Raw genomic sequence first — 22,732 nt, forward strand, 5'->3', positions numbered from 1 at the left:
AGACAGGCACCCACTGACTTGTTGTTCACTGGCTCTAGAGAAGAAGGGGGGGAAAAAAAAGAAAAACCCAAACCAGGTTGTTTCAATATGCTGGCATATAAATAGACATAGGAATCTAGTTTAATATACCCACCCTTGAAAAACTGCCAGCCATAACAAATGCTATTACACAGCAGCAAGTCTGTGTGCTGGAGGACACTCCAGGGAGCTATCTATTAGACTCCTATTCAGGGAAAAGTTTGACTGATGGCCCCATTTCTGATAGTATTTTCCTCTGTCCTGCATATAAATAGTTAGGATAGTTAAACTGTTATTCTCAGCTGCAATAGGCATACTTTAAGAATTTTTTTGTGTGCATTTATAAATAAGTTCTTGGTGGAAGACAGCTGTGGAATGCTCTAAGAGCTCCTTAGCACATCCTCAACCTTTCTCCTCTCCTTTCCTTTCACTCCCAACTCAGATTTAACTAACATGCTAAACTTTAGATTTGGTGGGTGTTTTTTCTTAATGAAAAAAATATTGCTAGCATGTTTCATTACCCTAAAGGTCTTTGTCTGGAAGCGTTACTACCACATGTGGTAACAAAGTGTCAGCAAAAAACAGCTTATTTCCCTTATATGAGAGCTATGATGGTCATGCACATAGCCCTCATCTACACCCAGATAGAAGTTAAATAGGGCGTCTTCTCTAGAGCATTAGCCATCACAGCACTTGTGTGATGTACGAGGATGAGGGTCTAACCCAGAATGGCTATTATCCAAAAGCTTTTTCCAGAGGCATCACTTAATGTTGAAAATATTTGGAGAGCACATACACTAGAATTCACCAGCAGGACTCCCAAAGGCTGATGGTTGATTTCTCCACCACACTTTGTGTACCAAGTTATCAATGCGGATACCTACCCAGGAGAAATGCTTCTGTATAACTAGTTTATAACATCCATAATCACAATAAATGAAACCTATACAGAGGCAGAATAAAGGGGGATGATAGAGGGGCAGAAAAAACCACATTGAAGAGCTGGGAGGGGATGCTGGGAGAAGGAACGTCTTCACAGGTCAGAGATCCTCCAGCACACCCAATAAACCCTCTGCAAGATCTAGCCTTCATGGGTTTTCCTCCACTCCTTTCCTGTTACTTCCCCCCTCCCCATCTACATTTTGTGCCAACAAGTTCTAATTAATCCCTTTTGCTTTCAAGTTGCTGTCTGATACTTCCCTTTGATGTCTGTACTCCTTACCTTGCAAAAATTAGGAGCTAAGCATTCCTTAGTCACCTTTCTGTGCCATTCGTAGCAGTCTCTAAAGCCATGCACTTCTCCATTATCTTTTCCAGCCTGTTGAGTCTGTTTAATCTCTCCCTGTAGAGAGCCAGACCAACCCCTGGATCCTGTAATTCTCCTCTGTACTTCTAAATCCTTTTCAGAATGACTGCGTGCGGGGGGGTGGGGGGGAGAAGTAAATCAAACCCCCACAGACTATTAAAAAATTCATTCCTCAGGTTTGTACAGTAAAGCATGTTTTATTCTTTACCCCTTCAGACATTGACACCTTGTTTTGTATTTTTGATGGCCACAAATCTTCTCCAGTGGCCGTACAATATTTCAGTGATAGTAGCTAAATTAAAGCCATCACTTGTGTACATAAAGGCACAGGTGTTCTCCCTTCTGTCCCAAGATGTCAATACAGTGAAGGTAGAAATTTATTGTCTTTATATACAAAAATGTTTATATACTACACATGTTGTACAGCAGACAAGAAAGTTGGCATTTGTCTTGCCATTTTTAAACAGATGTAGATAATACCACCCTGCATCTTATCTCTTCCACTTTTTCCCCTTCCTCCTTTTCTCCTACTCTGTGTATAGAGCCTTTAAAACAGGAAACGAAAAGCATTTCCACCATGCATTTTGAAATGGAGTTACCCTGATGTGCTCCTGCTCTCTGCCACACTGCACTTCCAACTAGATTTTTAACTGCACAGTGTGCAGTACACATGCAAACATATAGGCCTCTAGAAACTTAAATTTTCCAGTAAACAACATTAAAGCTCTCACTTTCAGTTTAATTTAGCTTTCTTGTAATTCTGTGGATTGTGTTCATCTAGACTAGTGTCTCAGTGACTGGATTGCACCTCAGCAGGGTCAGGGTGAGGAAGACCATAGCCTTCTGCATAGAAGATAATACCTAAGAGTCACACCCCTGTTTCCCAGGCGCTAATGCTTCAGTGTCGTTCATTCCACCTGCAAGAGGTAAATAATAAGTACCATCATTGCATCTCACGTTGTTGTCTCAGAGGGTATGGAGGAAGGGGGACTGACTTTGAAAAAGAAGCTGTCAATACAGGAGGTCACAAGTCACCTATATAGACAAGTGTCCGTAAGGGTTCGCCCAAATACCATAGCTTATTTCTGTATAGTTTTTTTTACCATTCTTTAGTTTACCAAGCGGGCTGTTCTTCTGCTGAGTCAATGCAGCACACTGACACAGGGATTAAGGTCTTCAGCCAAGTTTACAGCCTGGGCTCTGAAGCTTAACATAAGGCTGCCACATATCAGAGCCAGGCAACTGCGGCTGGAAACCCTTTCTGAAAGCGGCCTAAGTGAAAGTGAGAGATTTCTAGGACTGAGTGTCCTCAGCTGGATTGTTTGTTGTTACCTAGCACTTTTCTTCCTCTCTGGCTCTCTTCATAAATCTCAAGAAACTCCTCTTGGCAGTTCAGTGATGATGATATTGACAGATGCTTTACTATAATCTTTGCTATGCCCTTCAGAGGCAGTTGGAGTATCCAAGAGCACTCCCTGCTTCCCACGTACCCTGACGAGGAAGGAGCAGAGATAAACCCCCGGGGCTCTTCTAACTCCACTTCTGATGCACGTTCTGTGGATAAATGTGCACTTCAGTGATAAAAGCATTAAGAAAAGACAGTAAGAGCTTTCTACAAAACCTGCCAGTTCTGCCTATGATTGAAGATAGTCTAGCAAGTCAATAAAGTTAGTGGGAAATGGTTTTCCAATATTTAGTTTTCTTTTTTTTTTTTAACTGGTTCCCCCTCCGCCCCCTGGTTATTACTGGACTTGCTGGAAGTTTGAATATCCTGATATCACTGGCAAGAGCATAGCCACTGCAGCCACTAAAAAGGCACACATTTAGTTGGCCAAAACAAATGGCTCTGATAAAAAGCTCAACCCTACACAGGGAAGATTTACTTTTTTATTTTTTAAAAATTTTTTTTTTTTAGAACCCGTTCCCATCAGTTTGATCATTTCTTAAGGTCTGGCATGCAGGCTGGTACAAGCCTGCAGGAGTTCTCGAACTGTACAGGGTCACAAGTCAGTCCTGTCACCTTAGCCTCACAGATGCAGGCAGCAGACACAAGCTAGGCAGCATAAAGGAGTGAGCTGCCGGGCCTTAGAGGAATGCAGACTTGCTTGCAAATTTGCTCTGAGCTATGCTTTGAATCAATGCCTGGAAAACAGATAAACAGATACCAGGTTGATCAAGTACCTAGGCTAACGGGCCTACCAACTTCAAATGCTCATTCACGACTGAGGAAGAAATGTAATTTATTTTTTTTTTAATTGACCTTGCAAACAGCCCTTGACAAGAGTTATGAAATATTATGCTTTTGTCTATGCACTCGCTGGTTCTCCAGAAGCACAGGAGGAGAGCGGGCTTAGCTTGTAGCTACATGCACACACAGTGCAGTCAGATACAACACTTGTTAAATAAGAGACCAAATCAACAGGGAAGTATTTGGAAGCATCTGAGTGGTTATAACAGAGCAGGAGGAGAGAAAACAAGATCACTAATGAGAACTGTATGTCCCTTTAGTACCAAGCGTAATAGGGTTGTTTGCCTCCCAAGGCAGCAGTTTTTAAAGTCATACCCTCTGTAGAGCGGCTTAAATTCTGTTTAAGTGTGCTTCCTCCCACACCAACTTTTATAAGCTTTCTGCTCAGACTGGGTGCTGACACCACGCCGTGTCTCTGCATACCTGCATGGGATGCTGAGAGCTCAAAGTGGGGAGAGCTGAGCCCTTCTGCTGGGTAGAAATCCTTCACATCCAGAAGGGAGATGAGGAACATTTGCCTCCTGAGGAAGGTGCTGCAGTGTGAACGGCACTGCACAGATGGAAGCGTGATCCACAGTGGAAGAGAGCTTGGCCAAGCTGAGTTATGGGAAGGGTACCCTTCCTCTAGGAGAGCTGGCCTTAAAAAAAATCAGACACCACTTCCACCGCAGTCTAGGTAGAAGAGCAATGAGTTAATCACATCATCGCTTTGCACAAGGGTGAGGCAAGGGCTCCTGCGCGTTCTCAGCCCTGCTGGACGAGGCGGGCCCTGGGATGCAGCGGAGGACAGCAGGGAATGGCAGTGCAGGCATGGGCACGGCAGTCTGGAAGGGACTAAAGCCCAGCAGGCTGAGCCACAAGAGCTGGTCTGTAGGTTCATTTTAAAAAGAATTTTTGCATTCAGGGTAACACCCCAATTCAGGTCATTACGGCACCACGCGCCTGCGGTGACTTTGAGCTCACGCGGCGATGAGCAGCTCGGCTGAGACAAGCCCGCTCCAGTGCTGGCAAGAGCCTTGCCTATGTTTCCAGGCCAGGCTAACCAGCCCTGGATCTGCTGTGCTAATGATGCCCCCGCAGTCACTGGCTCTACTGCACTTTCCCGAATAGAGAAAGCATCCCCACCTCCCGTTGCTTATCACTTCGGGGGACCTATTTTTATCTCAGTGGTGTGATGTCTTGGAGCACCAGCAAGGGTGCCCATGGGAAGAGGAGGAAAGCGCACGCTGCATGCCAACACCCTGGCTACAGCACAAGTCTGCCAGCAGAGCCGGTAGCGCGTCCCCTCCTGAACGGACTGCTTTTTAAAGCCGTGAGCAGCGGCATTCTCCAATTTGTTGCCAGAGCTCGCATCACCCAGTAACTCAGGGGCACTTCAGCCTTTTCATCAGTCTTCCTCCAACAGTGTCACAGCATCAGAGGCGGAGAAACATTTAAATGCTTAATAGGCAGGAGGAGGCACATCAGTAGGACAGGGCTGTTTGCTGTGCTTTAAAAGCAGCAGAAGCTGACAGAGCGCTTCACCCGAGACCACAGCTCTGGTACGTGCATAAGAGATTAAGTAACTGTCCCTGCCCTGAGAAATTCAGTCCAAAACGTGAAAAATAAAAAATAATAAAACAATACCTCATTCCAAGGATACTAAGGGAGAGAGAGCAGATTAAGCACCATACCCAAGCGCACAGGAAACCTGCAGCATCGGTGTTGATGGACCCCTGGCTCTTCCACGTGAACTCGCTGTTTCTAGCTACAAGAGCCTTTCTTCCCATGGCTCTGCTCACTAGCCTCCCTCCCCTCTCCCTGTGTGTACACACACACTCTTCCCAGGACAAAATCCAGAGAGCCGCGTCCACTTGCACCGAGGTGTTAGGAGACTCAGGCTTTGTTACCAGGCTCTGCCCAAAGCCGTTCCTAAACTGAACCAGCTCCACCACCTTCCGCAAACCCAGCGCTGCAGGCTCTGGCACACCACAGCTCCACAGAGTCCTGCAGCTCCCCTGCGTCCGCGCCTCCCCCGTTAGCTTTGCGGGCAGCTTCGCTGGCTGCCCCTGCGCTGAGGTCTCCGGTGCACTGCCCCTGCCCTGCAGGACGCTCTGTTCAGCACCTGAGGAGAGGCACAGCACGCTGAGAGACAGTTTAGTACAAAACTCAGAAGCAGTCAGCATGGCCGAGCACTTCCCGCAATAGGAAGGCAATCATAGGAAGGTCAGATAAAGGAGCCAATGGTCAGTATCTGGCTGAAAGAGCCCTCAGGGCTTTGAACCTTTTGTACAACGCCATGTGTAAAAACTGCTTGCGATGCTACAGCCTCCACCTCTGGGAAAGATTTACAGCTACAGAGCTGAGCAATTCCCCGCATAAACTGCCTGACCTACAGTAAATCCATGAAAGCTGTTACAGCCTTCAGAGAGTCAGTGGTCAGCAGCCAGTTTTGTCAGATCCAAGTGTATGGAACACCTCTAGCCAGCTCCCAGCTTATTTGTGGGGATGGTCTGGCTACCATACCAGTGATGACTTGTTTTGTTAACTGGTTTTAGTTTAGAAGAAAGTTCTCCCTTAGTCAGCACCTGTACTAACATTTCTGTTAGGTCAGCGTGGGACTATGAATGATGCCACAAGGGAGGAAGACCAGCAGCTGCAGCACAAATCAGGAGAGTCCAAGTGCTCATCTGACCTGAGAGTGGAGCATTTTCCACAATGTGCTCTTTTCTTTAATATATACTTTAATTTCCTGCTCATAACTACAGCACACTTTGTTCAGCATATAGAAAAAAAAAATTAGATTTATTCCTGTTAGCAGAAGTCCTCCATTTTCTGCTGGCAGCAATAGAATAAAATATAGGATGGACAGAAACATGAAAAGTCTGTCCAGGGTTAGGTTTTTCCTCTTTCTTAAGAAATGCTGTGGGACAATCACAACTATTCACTAAACAGAGAATTACATACTTGGCTGTACATGTGCACATGCAGGGAAGGAGGAGGAATAAAGCTCTGGAAGACAAAGGTTTTGCATCAGCAGTTTCCCAGTGCAACTACTTGAGCCAAAGCAAAACATTTCTTTAGAATGACAAATCAGTTTATTTAGCATGGAAAAAAGACTTGAAGCTATCTGGTGGCTTTTTGAAATCTCTCAAATCCCATCAGATTAAACGAGCTGAAGTGGTGGATTTCTCCATTTGCCATTGAAACTATGAAGCCAAATTCACCTTGACTTGAGGGGCCTCAGCAGGAAAGAAACTTCTGGGGATAAAAGAAGAGAGAGAGCTGGTGTGGGGAAGTAGAATGGCAATGCTGGGTTCACATGGAGCACCTCAAACAGGTTTGCTCCCCTCATTTCTCTGCATGAGCCCCCCCCCCAGTTTAAGAACAGGGGCCCTCTTCTTTTTGAAAGATACCATCACTTTCATGCAATCAGTCTTTATTCACTAGCATACGCTACTCTTTCTCCAGCACTTTCTCTGGTGAAATTTATCCTCCAGACTCCTGAATGTGGTGCTAAATATATCTAGATACACAGATGCACAAGTTCAGTTCACAGCATTGTCCCAAACTATTCTGCCCATCAAAGTGTGTGGCTGGTAGGCATTTTCACAAGTAAACGCTTTTTACTGAGAAAAGTATCTGTCCAAAGATTATAGTCAATTTGAGAGCCAGAAGTGCTAAATGCAAGTCTTATGCTTCTGAAACTCCCATTCTCATTTCAGCTAAACTTTGTTTAGTGGCAAGGTGTGAGGAAGAGGAGGAAGTGGAGACTTTCTGCAGGCAATCACCTGGATTTTTTTTCCTCCCTCTTAAGTTGCCTCAGAAAGTCTACCAGACAAAACCTCAATGCACTTGGGATCTTTTATACAAAGTGATTATATTCAAGACTCATCTCACTCAGACAAAGAGAACTCACCTTTCATCAGCAGTCTTATCCAGTACAAGAAAATCCTCACCCTTGAATAGAACCCTGGTTTCTTTGGGCTGGCACAGCCGACACCCCAGCTGACAATGCCATAAAGAGCAAATGCTCCATTTTCCGTGTTGCAAACGAAGGGGCCACCAGAACCACCCTGGAACCAAAAGAGAGAGGACTGGCAGTTATCCTGTTTGGCCTCTGCACCGCTGTGGCTAAGAGGAGAGCTGTCACAGATCAGATTTGCCCAAGAAAAAGCCTCCTGCAGGATCAGAGCATGCAGCCATTGGTGCAACTCAGCCCTAGCCTGCCACGGAGTGATTTAAAGGCTTGCTTATCAGCGTGAAGACTGAGCACAGGCTGCAGACAAAATATGACTGAGTAGTGCACTTCAGTGTTACACGTAATTTATTAGTCTGCCATAAGATTGCAGTATTGAGCAGAACCCGCATTTTGGCTTGACAGTGCCTCAGTCAGAATTACTTTGCCTTTTATTTACTCAGCTGTTCTTACCTGCCTGCCTCATGATTTCATAGAGATTAGTTGGTTCTTGAACAGTGCTCTCAGTACAAGAGTTTTATAAAAACAATAGAAGTCATCATAGTTTTTCTTGAGAAAAAAGTGCCATGAAAAAGAGTTCCAAGCAAGCTACAATGGGAAGTGTTTCACTGGGATAAGGTATAGGACTCGGGAAGTGCAAGGGAAGAACATCCTCTCTTCCACAGGTCTCATGAAAATCACAGTCCAGAGAAACATTACTAAACTCTGTGGTCCCGCTTCCAAGCAACACTGCACATTGCATATATCTCCCATCCAGATCAACTGCATCTATCACTCTTGTAAGTACTGTCCGCTCCGGGGAAAGCAAGTTGTTGGAGCTTTTAACTGTCACTTGCTACATGCTGTTTTCTCCTCTGTCCTCCCCAGTCCCTTTCACTAGATGATCTACAGACATCCATGTGCAGACACCTTCACGAGCGCTCACCTTTAGTTTTACCTTATCTGACAGGAGTCCCAGCCTCCTACAGGAACAATGCCAGCACAAAGCATCCTGGCTGTGATCCCTCCGGGGTGACTGAAGTAGTAATTTCTCTCACAGATTTCATTCTCAAGTACAGGCACTTATGTCTGCTGCAACTGCCTAGCTCAGCTCCCATCTGCTTGGGAAACCAACCTGAGGTTAGTTCTGGGCAGAGGAAGAAAATATGAGATGGAAATGTGAGTTCTGCTCATAATAGGCAAACACGCAATATCAGAAGAGCCACCTTCTTTGATGATCCCTCATCCAGACATAGCACAGAGGGAAGAGGAAGATGCTATCTCTGTGCTGTTGGGCAGACATACTGGCCTCAGCAGCGTTGTACTCCAGCGGTGTGTCTAGCTGCACCAGGGCAGTGTTGGAGTCATAGCTCAGCATGTCAAAGTGGGAATGCACCACAATGGTTTTTACCTGCCTCACCTGTGACCAGGGTAGAGAAGGAACAAGCTGCCCTCTAAGTGCACCCTGAAGGCATACTTGTAAAGGGAGGGGGCAAAGATCCCACAAGCAATGACCAAGCTCAAAATAGGTCATGAAAAGAAACAAGGTGCGAAGACTTTGAAGACAAATCCCCCACTTCTCCATTTTTCAGCTGAGAAGATTGCTGGGACAGATTATATAGACCTCCCGAGCCTAGAGTGAAGGCTGACTGCTTCATTGTGCAAACACAAGCCACTAAGCTTTTGCAGAAGACTAGTGTGAGTCACTTGTGCTTCTTTTCCACACGTATTTCTTCCTCTTCCCCATTAGGAAGAAAGAGTCAGCAAGCTTTTTATGGACAGATATATTGCTCAACACTAAGAGAGTAAGATGCTGAGGACACTCAGTCATCTCTGTTAGATTTTAAGACTTTTTACTGCTAGTAATAAGAACCGGATATAAAACATACTTCTATAAACTGCAAGTTAGCTGAAAGAGACCAGAGTTACTGGATTTCCTTTCTCATTCCTCAACCTGTGCTACATATCAGTCATTTTGCCTTGCTGTCAACACTGTTTTAACTGCGCATCTAGATCTGTTTTGAGAAATATTGTAGGGGCAAGTACACCAAAGTAAACATTTTTAATGGTATTGCTTGGGTTTTCACCTGTTCTGTTGACTCTCTCAGGGCTCTGTCATGGTCTTCTACTGTCACAGTCCAGTGCAAGGGTTTATTGGATCTGTATAATGAAAGCAAACATATTGGAGCTACTTACAGTCAGCCATACAGCTTCCTTATTCAGCAGTCATACATCCCTTCTGGCTCTTCTCTAATTAGTCACTTACTCCCAGGACTGCTGAGCAAGAGTTTCTCACTGCAACAAATGTGTTGCATCAGTTCTGGCTTTGCTACAGCCCTGATAGCAGATAGTCCAATTAACTTTAATGGATCTTCTGCAAGCAAGACCAAACTGTTGCCACCTCTAAAATCACTGATCATGGAGGAAGGGCAGAAGGAAGGTGTGATACAGGACATGAAGGTGTGAATATAATTTATAGCTCTCCATCTGTTTGCGCCCCAGCCTGAAGGAGCAGGGGGAGCACACAGCATGGGGAGAGGAGCAGAGGTGGCCTGGGGACGTGCTGGTCACACTCACAGCTGCACACAGTGGGTGGCTGTCAGCAGCCACGTAGGGCTGATGGCAGCCGCATTGCACGGGTACTCTCCAAGGAGCTTCAGGGCGGCGCGCCATGGCCAACAGCAAGGACAGGCCTCCTCGGCCCCACTAACACGCGTGAACAGCCCCTGGGGAGTAACCGGAGGAAGGCCACAGGTGTCTGCAAGAGAGCCAGAAAACGAGTCACACTTTCACGGGCAAGTTTCTCGTTTTCCTAAATAACCTCACACAGTGGATACAGCAAGGCCAAAGATGCAGGAGAGACCAAATTTGTCTGCTCTGTCTGGAAGTGGTGGGGGAAGGAAAAACAGATACATGAAAGCTTGAATCCTAAGGAGGTGAGCACCTGAGAGAGCAAACGAGGCTCAGGCGCTGAAAGCAGCTCCCTCCCATCCTCTACACTGTGTCCCTGCTCCCAATAGGAAGTGCATGCAACCAGAATGGAGAGGACGTACCACACGTATGGAGAATGAGAGATGGGGCACCTGCCTATCACTTTTCATCCATGCAAGAAGTGCACAAAAGGGGACTTGAGGTCAGAAAGCATCTGCCTCGCTGCATAATCCTCTTATATGTTAGAGGAAAGCTCTTCAGACCAGATCAACTGAACAGAATTCAATTTCTTAAGGGGACATCCTTCAGAGGCAACATTGGTGCAGTAGTTAATCCTGGATCTTCTCTTCCTGCCTCCTCTGCAGGAGAGGAAATAAGAGTTAGCTCTGACTTGGGTCAATAGCTCTGGCTTGTCCGCTCAAAAAGTCCCCACTCTGGAAGGGAAAAGTTATTCATCCCCTCAAGCAGCAGCTGGCACACATTCATGAAAGTAGCAACAACAGCAGAATAGCCCCCAGGATCAAGATTCTCTTCTAATGAGATTTTTCGAGGGGAATATCACACTGACAGAATTAACAAGGCTGCTTGTTTCAGGTAACAGGAGTTAGTCATCTCATTTCTCAGTGAGGGGAAAAAAATACCCCAATAAAAAAACCCCACAACCTTGATTCATCTCCCTTAGTCAGGGAAGGGAGCTCTGCCACAGTAGCTATTCTGTTTTAAAGTTACCTTGACAGAATGCGTCAGGATTAGCCTAAAAAATAAGCTCAGGGGTCTAAGAATAGCTGCAGATGACGTGGACATTGTTAGACACAGCAAGCATCTCTCTACTTACCTGAATGAACAAAAGTGAGCCAGGCTCTAAACCCTCTGAAGCTGCTGTCCCCATCACTTTCAAAATGTACCAGCATGGTATTCCCTGAACTCGGTACTGGTTTGGGAGATGACAATTCATGGAGATTAGCTGTTGGAATGAACAAGCAGCTGTATTTTTAAGACGAGAAATGTCATCCTGTAAGCACTTGCGGCTTTAGCTAATCTAGGTTTCTAAAAAAACCCAAAACCCTAGAGGCTTGGTGACTTTCTGATTAAAACAAGAACTTTTGCAGAAGAGGGGCTTGCAAAGCAATGATAATCAGTGATATCAGTAAGCAATAACAGCCAGAATTTATCTACTACAGTTATGCTACAGGTACATAAAAGTAATCCTAATTTTCTCATAGTGGAATTACAAGTAATCTTCAACAGACAGTGTGAATGCCCTCCATCGCACAAAACCCCCCACACTTGAGAACTGTATTTGCTACCATTGAGGGGTGCGAGCAGAGTCTCTCTTGAATGGTTTACATGTACAGGCTGAGGACCTAGAAAGCAGCTGCTAGACTTTTCTTCCTTTTGAGAGCATTCAGTTTGCACAGCATCTGGAAGTCCCATAATTGCAGCTGGATAGGAAGCTTGCACTTTACTCCAGAGGAGCTTTTCTGTAAGAATCTGAATTTCCGATGGCAAAGCTGTGCTGGAAAGTGTCTAGTGAAACACTCTGTGATGCTGAAAGCTCCCCCCGAAAGATTCCAGTTCCAAATTTGTCAGCCACCTTCCCCCCACTTAAATACTCCTTTCTGATGGAAACCAGATTTCTTTTCAAGGGAACTGTAGTGTTAGTACTTATGCAGCATTTGGTAAACACATGCAACTAAATTACCACTACAAAATAGACGGGGGAAAAAATAGAAGCAGTTTGCCAAAGATCACTTGTCAATGGCAAACCCAGGCCAGTTCGAGCCTCTTACCCAGCTTATTTGGTGTCAAGAGCACCAGCCCTTCATCACTCTACTCTGTCTTTTGGTTGACATACAGGCCTGTAAAGAGGTAGCTAGAATTCAATTCAAATATCTTCACTTCTGAGCAACAGATTGCTTTTCACCTTAAGAATAGATATCAAGCTCTGCTAAAGTGAGTGTGGTGCCTGAAAGCTGTTTTTTTAAAAAAAAAGATGGGGTTTTACAACATGTTTTCATTTCATCCAAGTAGGAGGAACATCTGGAAATATAGATGTTCAAAAAAACCCCCATTTATTTCACTAAAGTTAAAGATTTTTATATTGATAAAACTGAAACAGATTTAAAGTGAGAAATTCAAAAATATTTCCTTCTGAAAGTGTGGGAAAGCGATGCCTCAGGTTAGCAATTTTTCATTAATGAAATTCCAACAGAATTAGTTCAATTCATAAAGAATTTGTATTCATTTCAGTAGAATTAGACACCCATCGACAACCATCCTTTCACTCTGCCTTACTTGGAACATGTCTTTTTCGATGACACTTAGAGCAAAGTTGCTCTTGCTCTCTCCTGTGAAAGAGACATACAGAGTGGAGGCCTGATCCAGCAGCACACACTGGTGTGCTCTGCAGCAGAACATGAGCCATGGTCCTATATCCCGCCCTGCAACACCAGCCAGCTCTCCATGAGAAAGCACAGCCTTGGATCAGGATGTGGGATCTCCTGTGCCAATGGTGCACTTGGCCGCATCACGATGGGCAAGGCAGGTAGGCAAGCCTCAAGGCTCCTGCAGAAACCCTTACCATTGCCACCGAGCAACACGTTACCAGAGAGCATATTTTGGTGATAAAACATGCCTGTTTCCACAGGGATTTCTAATTTAAGTCTGAAACAATTAGTGCTCACCCAACTGGTTTTCTTCTTCTTCATCACCATAAACAGTAACTGCTTCGTAAGTGCAGCCCAGGCTAAGTTCACAGCAAAGTCTTCAAACTCCAGCTGCAAAGTGGACAAGCAAGAGGGAAGCATCAAGACCAAAACACTTACCCTTCTTAACCACGGGCTGGAGAAAAGCTAGATTTTGTAAGAATTTGGGGATGAATCCCTTGGTGAGCGTGTCACATTTTGCAACAAAAGTGTCTGTGGCAATCTCGGCCTGACTGCTCCTTCCTGTGCAAGGCTACAGACAGGTCTGCAGAGGGTGAAGCTGGCCTAAGCTTTACCTTAAGGCATTTCAACCGTCATCTTTACTGCAACACTCAGTGCCTTGTACTTCTGAAGGGTCAGTGTCCCATATGGAGTGTCCTTCCAAGAGCTTTTGCTTCAAGCGTGGAAAGTGGGTGATTTTTCATTTGTTTGGTTTTTAATCCAGACTGCAAGTTCTCACACCAACAGAGCAGCGGCAACCCAAGCAACAGCCTGCACACCATTCAAGCATCCCTAGGTTTAACACTGTTTTTCCACCCCTTAGCCAAGGCAGCAGGGGAGGAGAGATGTTGCTGCTTTGAACAATGTAAATGGCAACGTGACTCATCACGGGCTGGGGTGAGCTCAGTGGGATGCTTGATGCACACAAGCAGCAACAGGCAATAAAAATAAAGAGATGCTGGTACTATGAGTGGGAACGATTATCAGACAGCCCACGCGCAATGAGAAGCAGATGCCTTGGTATGGGGCTAAGGAGTAGCTTGGGGGGGGTTGATGCTGCCTTGAGGAAAAGGCTGACTATATTGTTTGCAACATGCTCTCTACCTTCCCTTTACCCTCAAATCTGTGCTGGACTTCAAGATAAAGCTATCCTGGGATGAGATTGGTGCCTACAGACTTCAAGCACTTATAACAGTCACAGCCTCTCCATACATAAGTTCAGAGGTGATGTCTAATTGACAAAATATGCCCTGCAAAGAATCAGTGACCTGGAAACCTCACAATTTACAGTCTTGTGTGTCACAGATGTTTCTGGCAGGATTTTATTGAATCGCTCCTCCGAACAGTTCTTAGTGCAGAGGTTTAAGTGCAGTTTCTCCTTTTATTACCTTTACGACATACTCTGCTGGACCCTCAATGAGCCAGTGGCACTTTGTGTTCCTGGGATACAAGCCAGACTAATTAGCAGTATCAATCTTGCCCTGTTCCACTAACATTGCGACACTTTCACAGCCCAAGCCTGCAATACTCAGATGAGAAAGGAGACAATTTAACAGACTGGATTATACGGTACTTTTAATAAACCCAAATCAACAACTTGATTTTTAAGGAACCCAGGCACACTAAGGATAGCTGTTATTTTTAAGGGGGTCAGGAAGGAGAGGAAAGGCGTTTCCACAGCATCAGTGAAGTCACCTGCTTCAGGGTCCTTATGGAGGGCCATGAAGGTGAGCTCAAAGTTTCAGCCAGCGTTGCTCCCATTGGAAACAAACTTAACAGCGGCCTGGTCCAGCTCTGCCAACAGAGGGAACACATCCCCACAGGCTTTAACCGAGTGAGCCAAGGAGCTGGTGGAAGGGTGGGCTGAACATACGTTTATGCAGGCAAAGCTCACAGTGGTTCGTTAGGCTGGATCCCATAGGGAAGGTCTCATCTCACTGAGTGGAGAGACTATTTGGCTTTCATTACGTATAAAATATTTAGAGGCGGTACAGAGAAATTGAGGAGATGGGACTTCAACCAAAACAACCACATGAACAACCAAATATTTCTCAAGGATGAATTACATGACTAAGGATTAACATTATTACCAACACATCACCATTAGTACTAAGTTAGAGTGCAGAGGCAGCCAGTATTTGCAGGAAATATTTATTCTCTATCGGTTCAGTTTTAAGCATACCTTTGAGAGGGACAACTGGCCACGTTTCTTTTAGTCTCACCTGTACAGTTACCCAGTAATCTGCATGCTGGTTGCACCATATAACCAATTTTGAACCAAGAAAGGGCCAGCCTTTGAGCTGTGTCTCCAATGCATGCAATACTTGCTGGCTATGCTAACACATCAGAAACTCATCTGGACGCACACCAGCTAAGCAAGGCTAAGCACTCAGTTTATTCTTCTACCCGGGGTCCGTAGGAGTGAAATGGGTATGTTGGAGACAAGGCAGAGGTAGCACAGAATTATGTACAGTTGAAAGACATTTTTGAGACACTCATTGCACTGTACTAGATGCCAGCACAAATATGAAGATGTCCCTCAGTCCCACCTGCCCTCCTCCATTTGGGTGTCACCTTTAGCTCATTAGATTCATAGTGCAAAACACAAAAGGTTTCTCAAAAGCCAGCTAGATTTGCTGTTTTTCGTGACAATGAATGACAAGAAATTATACCCGGTAACCCTCACTCCTCCAAGGCACCCAAGACTTACTGATCCAGCTCTTTTCCATTCCAATAGAGGGACACATAGTCACGGCCACATCCAACTTCGTACTCTACATCTAATTTGGTGAAGTGTATCAAGATGATCCTCCAGCACTGTTATATTCCAGGTGCACAGGCTAGAAGCAAGCAATAGTAAAGGCATGTATTTGCATGGCTGAGCTTAGCCCGCATCAGTTCCACCGCAGGCTGGGAGTCTCCAGCAACTGCTTTCCCGCAAGCATGCACCAGAAGCTGACAACTGATGTCACCAGCTCCACGTGGTAAATTTTATCATCTTCCCTCTTGGCACAAGCCATCTGGGAAGACAGTTACCAATAGCAGAGGACTGCTGTGAATTTGCTCAGCACTAGGTGGGGACTGACACTTTCTTACAGCAGCAATAGCTTTGTGCTGTGCGACTGACCCACCGCCAGCCCAGTCCATCTCATTCCCCTGCCTCCTGCAGGAGCGGAAAGCTTTTTTTGTGTGAGCTGACATTGATAAGGCTAGACCAAAGGATAAAGGGTACAACAGATCTCTAGCCAGCCGCAGCCATTTCATGAGCGTGGCTCTCACAGAATCTGTATTACAAATAGGCTCTGTGTCCTCCTGCCTTCCCCCACAGCATTATCTTGCCCAGCAAGTGTAGCTGGGGATTGGCATTGCAGGGAACACGCAGCAACTGTCATCCAGACACTGCTGAGAGTAGTGCCTGGGCCAGCGGTGGTTGGAGCTTCTGAGCCCTGGGAAACACTTCAGCGGGTGCCCCGAGGAAAATTCAGTGTTTGGCTACTACAGCCAAACTATAGTTGCCTGTTGGCAGGGTAATTATCCTCCAAAGCCTGAGGGTACCAAATGCAGCCACTACAAAGAACTGAACACCTTGGGAACTGCACTCCACTGGCACAGGGAGAGGGCTTGGCACAGCAGCTAGGGAGAGAAAATTGTATGGGGTATTGCAGCACAGGCACTATCAGTCAAGGCATGGGCTACAGCACTGCAGTTGTTTCAAACACAAAGTGCTTGACGTGCAGCTGAGAGAAGCCTCAGATGGGAGCACACAATTTCTTTCCCAAAGTCCTACTTAAAAATCCCCAAACTTTCGGGAGTTGTCCTGCCAACACAGTGGGCTTGCATCCATTCAGCCTGTTAAGAGCTGACGTGGCTACTCCAAGCTTGTTTTTAATGAAGGACCACTTTTATGTCGGCCTTCCCTTCATCTTCAATGGGCATTTGGTCCATGTGAATCCCAATAGCTCTGCTTTGCAAAGGGTAATGCACCCACTTTGTAGCCACGTGGCTTCTGCTCCTTGCAGATATTGCCCCCAATTAAAAGGCACCTTCTTAGCTGCAGACAGTCCCCCTTTGACAGCATAATCATTAAGGATCCCTAGCAAAGCCATAATAGGTTGGGTATCAGTTAATACCAACACCTCAACTTTGATGGCTATGACAGAAATAACACCATCTCTTTAATAACTTGTATTAGCTCTGTAATAATCTGTCCAGAAAAATACAAGTGGCCATCGGGGAGTCACTAGACCAGTGCCTAGCTATAAAAGGCACTTCTGATAAGCCACTAAAACTGCAGCACTTACGACAGTGCCTCTCTTCCCATACACATTCAAAGGTGTATTTGATGAGGAGATAACTCCTGATAGAGCCTGCACACCATTTCAGGAGCACAACAGCAGTTCAGATCTCGAGCTGGCAAGCACTCAAAGCAGGCTTTTATTAGAGTAGGGCTGGTATGCAGTGCTCGAGGGACACCTTGCTGAGCTGGATGGGCCGCATTCAGCCAGAAAGAGGGCAGCTTGAGTAGCCTTCTGTTTTTCCTTCAGGGGATGCAAGGGTCAGACCTGCTATTATAACAGGGTTTCTGAAGGGGGACTTCTCTGGTTAAACCTTTGGGTTTGCCATCCCAAATTGAAAGATAATAATACCTTGCTGACGATGCAGCAGCTGGAAATTAAACAGAACTGTTGTTGGTGGAAGAGAGGGAGGCAGCAGTAGCATGGCAATTTGGATCCCTATTGGTGCTAAAGAGACAGGAGAGGAAAAAAACCTCCCAGTACTCATACCTACCTGGTGTCATGCGCTGGGCACTGAAGTCCATGAATGCAGCCACCTGGGAGAAGATGCCTGGTGAGCCCCGGGCTGTGATGCTTCTCTTGAGGGTATCCCATCCCCTGGCACAACTGACCCCCCAGGACACCACAATGGCCAGGGTCCAGGTGCCACCAGCCCTCAGACATGCAAGGGGGCCTCCAAGAGTCACCCTGTCCAAACTCCATTGGCAAAGAAAGGTGCCATTTATTCCTGTGCCAGCAGCCCCGACCTTTGATGGTGTTGCATGACTGGCCAGTTTTACTGCAGAAGCTAACGCAACCTTGCTTGCTTCTCCCCAGTCACAGGGGCCTGGCACCATCCCTGCTCATTCAGCTGTTCTTGTTTAATCTAAAATGTGCCAGTCTAAGCTCTGTTGTTTCACTCCCCTGATCTGACTCGCAGTTTGGCAACCTGCCCTTCCCTGTACACAAACCCCTTTTTTCATGAAGAATGTAAAGATGAAAGCCATTTCACTAACATCAGCTGCAGCACTGCTTTGAAAAATCTTCACGCAAGGTATGACAGAGGGCAGGGAGCTTCACAAGCTACTGCTTGGTTAAAAAATTATCCATGCAAGTACACCCCAAGGAGACTAGTGACAGCCTGGTCAGCAGCCTTCCCTAGGACAGGGCGAGACTGGTCCCACTCACACTGTTAGGACCAGCAGAGAAGAGTCTGGCGCTGAGCAAACTCCTTTATTGCCCAGTGGGACTGTCTGAGTGAAGGTATCAGAAGGCTTGAGTGCGTGTAAGGGGACATCAAGGGAGAGGTGGGAACTGTCTTCTTTCCAACCTCCTGGTAGCATTGCCCATGCCAGTCTCCCTTGCCCATTGCCTGGAGTCCCACCACTGAACGTCCCCCATGGTTTCTGCAGAGGTGGTGGCACTTGCATGCAGAGATGGACGTCCTGCTGTTAGCAACGCCCAGGGCAGGTCTAGGCAAGGAGGCAATCATGCTTCAGTCTCCTGCCCATAACCGTACTCGCACCCACAAAAGAGTCCTCCTGCCTTCATTATCCTGAAGCTCCTTGTAAAGCCCTTGCTCAGCAAAGTGCTGACAGCACTCTCAGTGCTGTCTCTTTCCTTTCTCCCCAGCAAAGAAGAAGGTTTGTGGGTGGACAGGACAAGCCTGCTGCCCAGCAGGAGCCAGGGCAGATGAGCCATTACCTTGCATGCATCCCCCTGCCATCAGGAAAGCCAGTGCACAGCACGGAGCCCCACACCGGTGGCAGGTTCATGCCCCTCAGCAGCACGCTGCAGGTCTGCCTGTCCGTGAGGGGCAGCTCCACCTCCTGCAGGACGGGATCCAGCACCCCAGCCACTGCCAGAGCAACCAGGCCACGTCCACCATCTGCAAGACAGCTCGTGCCTCCGGCCAAATGGTAGCCGACAGCCCCATCGCCTGGGACCTGCATCTGCCCCTTCCACAACACCCCAGCAAGAGCGGCTGGGGGGGTCCCGCACAGTTGCCTGCCTGCGGTGGTGATGTTTGGGAGCAGTTTGGGATCACCAAGCAGAGGCACCCAGCTAGGCAAGTAATGCATTGGTTTGTCCCCAGCCAGTGCCTCAAAAGAGGGTTGGAGCAGGTCATTCCCCTGCAGGTTGGATAGCAGACATTGCTTTCTTCTCCCAAGCACCCTGCTACAGGGCTGGAGACTTTCAGGGGCCAGGACAAAGCCCCCAGCAAGGTGCTAGCGTGAAAGAGCTGCCCTGGCTGGGAGACAGCATGATCTCTCCTGGGAGGGCTGCTGGGGAGTCGGGGACAGGCAAGTCTCCTCTGTCTCCTCTACTGTGGATGAGCCCCAAACCACTGGGAATGTAAAAATAAAAAGCAACATTCACACACATGCCCATTTCTTTTTAAAATCTACCAAAACTCAAGCAAGTGAAATTCCTTTGAGGGAATGGCTTTCTGATATCTAGATGAAAGAGTATAAAAGAGTATAATTTTTTTTTTCTTTTTACACACAAGGGAACTATTCCCACTTTTTTAGCACCTTGTAAGCATGGCTCTGCTTGCAAGAGGCTCCAATACGCATGCATTAATATGCACAGCAGTACTGCAAAGTGCAACCTTCCCTAATGCGCTCCAAGGTCCCATGCTGCAGGAAAATGCTGATCTACACATCCCTCCAGGGGCTGGTTCTCTGACAAGCAGAGGAAACCTGATGAGCAAAGGAGTACTCGAATTTTCCATCTGGCAGGAGTCACCTCTTCTTGCATTTCTATTTCTATTTCTGAAAGTGGCTCCTTTCCCTTATCCCTTTATTCCTGCAACTGTGAGAAGACCCTGCCATTTGACTCACCCTTAGACACCTTGCCCCAGCCACTAGCCACACACAGTGTTCCAGCCTGGAAGTCTTCATCCCTGTGAAGAAGGCAGGTGGGCTGAACCTCGTCTGCTGCACAGGAAAGGGTGTACAAATGAGCACATGAACCCCATGCTTCCAGGAGCGTGTCTGATTTACAGGTACAAACAGCAGCCTTCAAGTCACACTGTTCCATTTCTCCCCTTCCAAAAACACCACAGTCATATGTGGGTATTTATAAAATAAGAATACAAACCAAAGTTAGTCATTTGTAATTGAATTTATACATGGCAAATTCTGAGACAGAGATAAGGAAGATTATTAGCTACCTTTGAATGTTAACTTAAGCAGGAAGATACTTGGGAAGGGGACAAAAGAAGAGGGGGAACAGCATGGCAGAGATGAGTCAACTAGGTTGCCTCTGTATTGGTCTCATATGGCTCATATGGCCTCTGTATTGGTCTCATATGGTGGGAACAGTCCTTGTGAGAAACTCTACATCATTCTCCCCAAAGAGCAGTGCTGATCAGATCAGAGGAGTTATGCAGGGCATGAAAAACTCAAAAGATTCAGCTCAGTTCCATCCAGACTCATATTGGTTAGTTTTTCCTTGATATTGGGAGAAAAACGGATCACAATTCTCCTTGGCTGTCTTGGTGGAGCATTGGCGGTGCCCCAGCCTTCAGAAGGGCTAAGCAGGGAGCCCTGTAGTTTCCTCACGGGTTGTCCATACAGCTCAGATGCTGTTCTTGCCTAGAGACATACCTGTTCAGCCACAGAGTACAGGCACACAGGCAGCCCTCAAGCAGCCTTCCTCACACTGCCTGCCAGGGGGTCCGAGCCCTGAAATGAACACTTCTTGGGTCTTATTTCCCTTTATTCCTGCCATTATGGGCAAACCGTAAGGCTATTGCCACCCAAGGCAGTTATTTGAGACGCCACGGTGACAGAAGGTTATTTTATGTTGGCTGATCTGCCATCTGATGGTGACAGACAGTCATGGCCAGTTGGCTGTAACCCATCGTAGCTCTATATAACTTAAGGAATTGCCTTTGAAAAGCCTGGGAAGTTAAGACTTGTGCCACTTCCCTCACACCAAGACCCTAAAATGATCTCCAGAGGCTTTGCCTTTGCCTGCAGAAGTACTTGGAGCAAGCAGGTGTTAATCCAGCCTGCTTCTCGGTGGGCAGGACCCTTGCAGCCCACTGCGAGCTAATAGCCCAGGGCTGTGGCCAAGAGGAAGCTGACGGCTTTCCAGCAGCTAGCCCAGCAGCTAGCCGAGAGCTAGTGTTGGCACAACGGGGCCGAAGGAAACCACACTGGAGGAGGGGAACACAAGGGCACACAGGAATCTGGTACACAAAGAAAGCACTGGCATAGCCAGAACACAGACCCTGCCTGACCAAGGGATAAACTTCTGGGACAATTAATCAAAGCCTAGGACAACAATTAACCCAACTGTGTTACTTTGATAAGAATTAAGGGTGTAACTGAGGGGACACTTCTCTAGCATAGAGAGCATGGGAAGGGAAGAAAGAGGGGTGGGTTTTGTGGACCAGTGCATCAGATGAGGACTTTGCCCACGTAAAGCACCCTCCCACAGCAACGGCTCATCCCCTTGGGCTGCTGCTCGCCGTACTGGGCTGGGTGCTGCAGGTACAGCAGGGCCACGTCGCAATCCATGTAGCACAGCCGGTTGAACACGGGATGGATGGTGACACGTGAGACAGGGATGCTCTGCTCCTGCCTGTCTGCCCACTGGAGACGATACTCCCCCGCTGTCACCACCAGGCTCTTCAGGAGTTTCCTGGTGGGAAAAAACCAATGCCGGGTTGATGAGGGAAGGGGTTGCTGCCCCACAGCAAACCATCTCCTGCAAGTTCCCACCCTCACACTGAGACTGCAACCCTGCACAGTGGTCCTGCTCTGGGAACTGGGGCTGGCCTCCAGTAACAGGACTTTCAGCTGGGCTGATTTCACATGAGCAGCAACAGGGAGGATTCCCTGAGCTCCCGCTGGAAAAGCTTTTAAATGGATAAATAGGCTTCTTGTTTCATCTGTTACCCATCAAGCCACTGTTCATACCTGGGCAGCACAGAGCTGCCAGGAGGCCAGGGGAGGTGCCAGCAGATTTCATTGCAGCCAGCTTGGTACAGGCAAAAGGACAGCTTATCTTTTGCCTTGGGACTCGCAGAACCCCTGTGCCGTTTTCCGCCTCGATACATCAAGCTCAGCCCTTGTTACATGCAGCCTGGGATCCTAAAAGGCACATGAGAAGCCTTAAAAGCAATGGGAACTGATTGCCAAGTCATTCTGGCCCCATAAATCCTCCTTTCTAATTTTGTTATCGGTGCATTTAGGAGATGAGCAGAGGCCCACATTTGAGAGCTTCACGATTATTTTAGGCAGCTACATGTAGTTTAAATTAACACTAGACAAGTGTATGCCCATTATGGTTTTTCTGCATATTTTATAAGCAATATAATGTCACAGTTAAACTTAGAGCAATCCAGTCCAGCAGAGTCAAAACACCTTTCAGTATTTCTTTTAGCAATTAGGTAGATAGCTATGCTATTAGAGCAGAGTTACCCAGTAAATAGGCGGACAGTAGATCCCATCTTTAGCAAACAAGATCTTTAGCAAAGCAGTTTACCCTCCTCTAGGGAATCCAGCAAGTGCACTGGGGTGCACGGTGGGACAGTTTTGCACTCAATGGGAGACATGAACTGGGTTCATCGACGTGCCC

At 46.8% G+C, this 22,732-nt stretch overlaps 1 protein-coding gene across 1 annotated transcript in view; it reads right to left on the minus strand.

The window, feature by feature from the left end:
- The window catches only part of OVCH1 (ovochymase 1), a 30,532-nt gene that overhangs the window by 2,409 nt on the left and 5,391 nt on the right, over nt 1–22,732 (minus strand). Inside the window, 22 exon segments of the mRNA XM_049822302.1 lie at nt 19–34; nt 2,657–2,878; nt 3,996–4,122; nt 5,199–5,213; nt 5,462–5,676; nt 7,471–7,685; nt 8,468–8,627; nt 8,736–8,827; nt 8,829–8,929; nt 9,597–9,669; nt 10,087–10,267; nt 11,170–11,194; nt 12,736–12,788; nt 13,125–13,193; nt 13,196–13,217; nt 14,255–14,385; nt 14,562–14,713; nt 15,577–15,683; nt 17,513–17,531; nt 18,845–18,998; nt 19,984–20,079; nt 21,588–21,793. Of these exon segments, the coding sequence (XP_049678259.1) occupies nt 19–34; nt 2,657–2,878; nt 3,996–4,122; nt 5,199–5,213; nt 5,462–5,676; nt 7,471–7,685; nt 8,468–8,627; nt 8,736–8,827; nt 8,829–8,929; nt 9,597–9,669; nt 10,087–10,267; nt 11,170–11,194; nt 12,736–12,788; nt 13,125–13,193; nt 13,196–13,217; nt 14,255–14,385; nt 14,562–14,713; nt 15,577–15,683; nt 17,513–17,531; nt 18,845–18,998; nt 19,984–20,079; nt 21,588–21,793 (2,451 nt within the window).

The sequence above is a fragment of the Accipiter gentilis genome, chromosome 18 (assembly GCF_929443795.1).
Source record: "Accipiter gentilis chromosome 18, bAccGen1.1, whole genome shotgun sequence".
NCBI classification, from domain to species: domain Eukaryota; kingdom Metazoa; phylum Chordata; class Aves; order Accipitriformes; family Accipitridae; genus Astur; species Astur gentilis.